Consider the following 5,850-nt stretch of genomic DNA (forward strand, 5'->3'; position numbering starts at 1 on the left):
ACTTGTGGGCTCAGTTATGGATCTGGGGTTCACTTGGGGGTTAGTTATGGGTCTGGGGGTTCACTTGTGGGCTCAGTTATGGATCTGGTGGTTCACTTGGGGGCTCGGTTATGGGTCTGGGTGGGTCAGTTATGGGTCCGGGGGCTCAGTTATGGGTCTGGGTGTCACTTATGGGGCAGATCCACCCCCCTGGGGGTTCACTTGGGGGCTCAGTTATGGGGTCCAGGGGTCTCAGTTATGGGTCTGGGGTCTCACTTATGGGTCCGGGTGTCACTTATGGGGCAGATCCGCCCCCCTGGGGGTTCACTTGTGGGCTCAGCTATGGGTCTGGGGTCTCACTCATGGGTCCGGGTGTCACTTATGGGGCAGATCCGCCCCCCTGGGGGTTCACTTGTGGGCTCAGCTATGGGTCTGGGGTCTCACTTATGGGTCCGGGTGTCACTTATGGGGCAGATCCGCCCCCCTGGGGGTTCACTTGTGGGCTCAGCTATGGGTCTGGGGTCTCACTTATGGGTCCGGGTGTCACTTATGGGGCAGATCCGCCCCCCTGGGGGTTCACTTGTGGGCTCAGCTATGGGTCTGGGGTCTCACTCATGGGTCCGGGTGTCACTTATGGGGCAGATCCCCCCCGGGGTTCCCCCCGACTTTCGGGTCCCCCCATTTCCGCCCTTTCCAGTCGCCCGGTTCCGTTTTTCGGGGCCCCCCCCGCCCACATCCGCCCCCTCCCCCCCCCCCCCCCGCTGACGGGGTGGGTGGGGGTGGGGGTTCCCCGGACGCCTGGGTCCGCGCCGGGGGCGGGGGGGCCCATAAAGCCGTGGGGCGCCATGGGGCGGCAGCGATGGCTCCGCGCGCCCCCCCCGCCGTCACCTCCCTGCTGCTCGGGGCCACCGCGCTTGTCACCCTGGGGGTGGCCCTGGCCGTGCTGGCGCTGCTGCCCGCGGTACGGACGGACGGGTCCGTCTGTCTGTCCGGGTCCGGGTGTCTGTCCGGGTCCGTCTGTCTGTCCGGGTCCGCGTGTCTGTCCGGGTCCGGGTGTCTGTCTGGGTCCGTGTGTCTGTCCGGGGGTCCCTCCGTCTGTCCTCGGTGTCCCCGTGTCCCCCCATGTCCCTCTGTCTGTCCCCATATCCCCCCATGTCCCTCTGTCTGTCCCCATGTCCCCCCATGTCCCTCCGTCTGTCCCCATGTCCCCATATCCCCCATGTCCCCCTGTCTGTCCCCATGTCCCCCCGTGTTCCAGTCCTCCAGTCCTATCCCCATATCCCCCCACGTCCCTCTGTCTGTCCCCATGTCCCTCTGTCTGGCCCCATGTCCCCATATCCCCCCATGTCCCCCTGTCTGTCCCCCAATGTCTCCCCATGTCCTTCTGTCTGTCCCCATATCCCCCCATATCCCATATCCCTCTGTCTGTCCCCATGTCCCCATGACCCCCCATGTCCCCCTGTCTGTCCCCATATCCCCCCATGTCCCCCTGTCTGTCCCCATATCCCCCCATGTCCCTCTGTCTGTCCCCCAATGTCTCCCCGTGTCCTTTTGTCTGTCCCCACATCCCCCCAGATCTCCTGTCCCCATGTCCCTCTGTCTGTCCCCATGACTCCCCATGTCCCTCTGTCCATCCCCATATCCCCCATGTCCCTCTGTCCCCATATCCCCGTCCCCATACCCTTCCGTGCCCCTCTGTCTGTCCCCATGTCCCCCCGTGTCCCCCTGTCTGTCCCCATTGTCCCCGTATCCCAGTGACCCCCAGGGTCCCAGAGCCCCCAGTGACCCCACTCCTGTCCCCATGTCCCCCGTGTCTCCTGTCCCCATGTCCCCGTGTCCATCCGTCTGTCCCCGTGTCCATCCGTCTGTCCCCGTGTCCATCCGTCTGTCCCTCTGACCCATCTCCCCCCCAGGGCTCCACGGACGCCTCGACGGTGACACCAGCGCCACTGGGTGAGTGACCCCAGCCCCACGGCCCCCAATGTCCCCATGGCCCCCCATGGCCCCCCATGGCCCCCAATGTCCCCCCATGTCCGCCAATGTCCCCCCATGTCCCCCCATGTCCCCCCATGTCCCCAATGTCCCCCCATGTCCCCCCATGTCCCCCCATGTCCCCCCATGTCCCCAATGTCCCCCCATGTCCCCCCATGTCCCCCCATGTCCCCCATATCCCCCATATCCCCCCATATCCCCCCATGTCCCCCCATGTCCCCCTGTCCCCCGTCCCCCCTGTCCCCAATGTCCCCCTGTCCCCCCCTATCCCCCCATGTCCCCCCATATCCCCCCATGTCCCCATATCCCCCCATGTCCCCCCATGTCCCCCGTGTCCCCAATGTCCCCATGTCCCCCATCCCCCCATATCCCCCCATATCCCCCCATGTCCCCCCCGTGTCCCCCGTGTCCCCAACGTCCCCCGTGTCCCCATCTCGCAGAGGGGCAGCCGGGCCGGCTGGAGCTGCTGCAGGCGCCACGTGGGGACAAACCCGCTGCTCATGTCGTGGGTGAGTGACAGACGGACACGGGGACAGATGGGGGGACGGGGGGACAGGGGGACAGGGCTCGGGGTCACGGGGGGCACTAGGACCCTGGGGTCACTGGGATATGGGGATATGGGGGACAATGGGGATATGGGGGGACATGGGGACATGACCTGGGGGTCACTGGGGGCTTTAGGACCCTGGGGGTTATTTGGGGGCACTGGGGGGCTTTAGGACCCTGGGGGTTATTTGGGGTCACTGGGGGGGCTTTAGGACCCTGGGGGTTATTTGGGGTCACTGGGGGGCTTTAGGACCCTGGGGGTTATTTGGGGTCACTGGGGGCTTTAGGACCCTGGGGGTTATTTGGGATCACTGGGGGGGCTTTAGGACCCTGGGGGTTATTTGGGGTCACTGGGGGGGCTTTAGGACCCTGGGGGTTATTTGGGGTCACTGGGGGGGCTTTAGGACCCTGGGGGTTATTTGGGGTCACTGGGGGGCTTTAGGACCCTGGGGGTTATTTGGGATCACTGGGGGGGCTTTAGGACCCTGGGGGTTATTTGGGGTCACTGGGGGGGCTTTAGGACCCTGGGGGTTATTTGGGGGCACTGGGGGGCTTTAGGACCCCGTGTGTCCCTCCCCACTCCCATTCACCTCCATGGGGACACCCTGGGGTCCCAAACCCCCCCGCCGTGTCCCACCCCCCCTAACCCCCCATTGTCCCCCCAGCCTCGGCGTCCCCGTCGGGGGGGTCCCTGCGCTGGGACTCCTCGGTGGCCCCGGCGCTGATGCGGAACGGGGTGCGGCTGCTGGGGAACCGCTTGGTGGTGCCCCGGGACGGGCTCTACTTCGTCTACGCCGCCGCCGCCTTCCAGGGGGGGCCCTGTCCCCCCCGCGCCCCCCCCGGGCCCCCCCTGCGCCTCTGGGTGTCGCGTTTCTCGCAGGAATACCCGCGGGACGTCCCCCTGCTCAGCGCCGCCCGCTCCGTCTGCCGGGGGGGGCGCCGGCGCCGCCGCGCCCTCAGTAGGGACCAGAGTGAACGCGGCGTTTGGTTCGAGTCGCTCTACCAAGGCGCCGTTTTCCAGCTGCGCCGGGGGGATCAGTTGGCGGCCACGGCCACGGCGGGGAGGTTCCTGGACCTGCATGGGGGCGGGGGGGCTTATTTTGGGGTGGTGGGGGTGGATTAAGGGGGGTAATGGGGGGGGTGGGGGTGGGGAGGGAGGGGAGTGGGAGGAAAAGGTGGGTTTGGGGGGTCAGTAGGGACCAGAGTGAACGAGTGTAACAGGGAGGTCAGTAGGGACCAGAGTGAACGAGTGTGATGGTCATGAGGTTGGGGGGTCAGTAGGGACCAGAGTGAACAGGAGGGGCAGTAAAAGGTGGTTTGGGGGGTCAGTAGGGACCAGAGTGAACAAGTGTGATGGTGGTGAGATTGGGGTCATCAGTAGGGACCAGAGTGAACAGGAACAGAAGGTGGTTTTTGGGGGGGTCAGTAGGGACCAGAGTGAACGAGTGTAATGGTAGTGAGACTGGGGTCATCAGTAGGGACCAGAGTGAACAGCAGCATGAAACCCACAAGATTTGAGATTATCAGTAGGGACCAGAGTGGACAAATGTAAAGGTTGTGAGATTGGGGTGGTCAGTAGGGACCAGAGTGAACAGCAGCAGTAACAGCACAAAACCCATGAGATTTGAGCTTATCAGTAGGGACCAGAGTGAACAAGTGTAATGGTCATGAGATTGGGGTGCTCAGTAGGGCCCAGAGTGAACAGGAGTGGGAGGAAAAGGTGGTTTCGGGTCATCAGTAGGGACCAGAGTGAACGAGTGTAACGATCATGAGATTGGGGTGCTCAGTAGGGACCAGAGTGAACGAGTGTAATGATCATGAGATTGGGGTGGTCAGTAGGGACCAGAGTGAACGGCACCAACAACAGCACAAAACCCCAGAGGTCTGAGGCCGTCAGTAGGGCCCAGAGTGAACGGCGGCGGGGGGGGTGGGGCGGTATTTATTGCGCTATTTATGTATTTATGGGGCGGTTCGGGGGGGGCGGCGGTTTTGGGGCGCCCGGGTAATTTATTGGGGTTTTATTTATTGCCGGGAAAACCGCAATAAAACGGAAACTTCGGGGAAGTTCTGGGGCGTTTCGGCCGTTACGGGCGGGGGAGGAAGCGGCCCGGACGCCTGGGTCCCTCCCGGACGCCTGGGTCCCCTCTGGGCTCCCCCCGCCCCCGGGGGGAAGTTTGGGGGGAAACCCCAGGGGGATCCCGAGGAGTTTCGGGGGACCCAGGAGTTCGGGGAGGGACCAAGGAGATCGGGGGGGACCCGGGAGTTCCGGGGGGATCCAGGAGATCGGGAGGGACCCAGGAGATCGGGGGGGACCCAGGAGTTTGGGGAGGGACCCAGGAGTGCGGGAGGGACCCAGGAGTGCGGGAGGGACCCAGGAGTTCGGGAGGGACCCAGGAGTTCGGGGGGGGACCCAGGAGTTCGGGGAGGGACCCAGGAGTTCGGGGGGGACCCAGGAGTTCGGGGAGGGGACTCAGGAGTTCGGGGGGACCCAGGAGATCGGGAGGGACCCAGGAGTTCGGGAGGGACACAGGAGTTCGGGGAGGGACCCAGGAATTCGGGAGGGACCCAGGAGTTCGGGAGGGGACCCAGGAGTTCGGGAGGGGACCCAGGAATTCGGGAGGGGACCCAGGAGTTCGGGAGGGACCCAGGAGTTCGGGAGGGACCCAGGCGTCCGGGCCCCACATCTGGGTCACCCCGTGGGCGCTGCCGGGAAGTTGAGGGGGTAGGGGGGGCTGCTCTATGGGGCCCGGACGCCTGGGTCCCCTTGGGGGGGTGGCCCGGACGCCTGGGTTCTCGGCAGAGCTCCCCACATCCTCCCCCCCTCCCGGTACCTGGAAGGGCCCGAAATCGGGGCGCGGGGGGGAGGGGGAGCGAAGCGGGGACTCAGGCGTTCGGGGAAGGACCCAGGCGTCCGGGGAGGGGGAGGGGGGTGGTTTGCGCGCAGCCGCCGTTGCCATGGGAACGGGGGGCGGGGCCCGGTTGCTACGGGAGCCCGGCGGTTGCCAGGAGAGCCCGGTTGCCATGGCGACCGCCGGCGGAGGCGGCGCCAAATCCCCGCCCGTCCAATCCGAAAGCGGCGCTCGCTCCGATTGGCCGGGAGCGGAATGACGTTCAGGGAGGGCGTGGCCGCGCCGCGGGCCGCTCCACCCCGCGGAGGGGAGGGGGGGAACACCCCCCCCCGTCACTATGGTCGCGTCCGCAGCGCGGGGGGGAGGGGTAGCGTCCTCACGGCTCCGCGCACCAATGGGAGCGCGGGGTGGGCGTGCCCTCCCCTCCCCGCCCACCAATCCGCGTGCGCTGCGCGCCGGCCACGCCCCCTCGGTCGGCCGTTGG

The 5,850-nt window shown here is 66.1% G+C and overlaps 1 protein-coding gene across 1 annotated transcript; it reads left to right on the forward strand.

The window, feature by feature from the left end:
• Positions 1-133: 133 nt before the first annotated feature.
• On the forward strand, positions 134-3,640 carry LOC139826067 (uncharacterized). The gene is made up of 4 exons (XM_071800984.1): positions 134-940; positions 1,893-1,932; positions 2,412-2,480; positions 3,183-3,640. Exons 1-4 carry the CDS (start codon positions 152-154, stop codon positions 3,638-3,640), a joined length of 1,356 nt encoding a protein of 451 aa, XP_071657085.1. The 5' UTR covers positions 134-151.
• The last annotated feature ends 2,210 nt before the right edge of the window (positions 3,641-5,850 follow it).

Source organism: Patagioenas fasciata, chromosome 34 (genome assembly GCF_037038585.1).
Source record: "Patagioenas fasciata isolate bPatFas1 chromosome 34, bPatFas1.hap1, whole genome shotgun sequence".
Lineage (NCBI taxonomy): Eukaryota > Metazoa > Chordata > Aves > Columbiformes > Columbidae > Patagioenas > Patagioenas fasciata.

Bases quoted from the DNA above. Each gene is read 5' to 3' on its own strand.
- LOC139826067 (XM_071800984.1), top strand. From the start codon at position 152: ATGGGTCTGGGTGTCACTTATGGGGCAGATCCACCCCCCTGGGGGTTC. The intron at 941-1,892 runs GTACGGACGGAC...TCTCCCCCCCAG, and splicing joins TGCTGGCGCTGCTGCCCGCG to GGCTCCACGGACGCCTCGAC. The intron at 1,933-2,411 runs GTGAGTGACCCC...CCCATCTCGCAG, and splicing joins GGTGACACCAGCGCCACTGG to AGGGGCAGCCGGGCCGGCTG.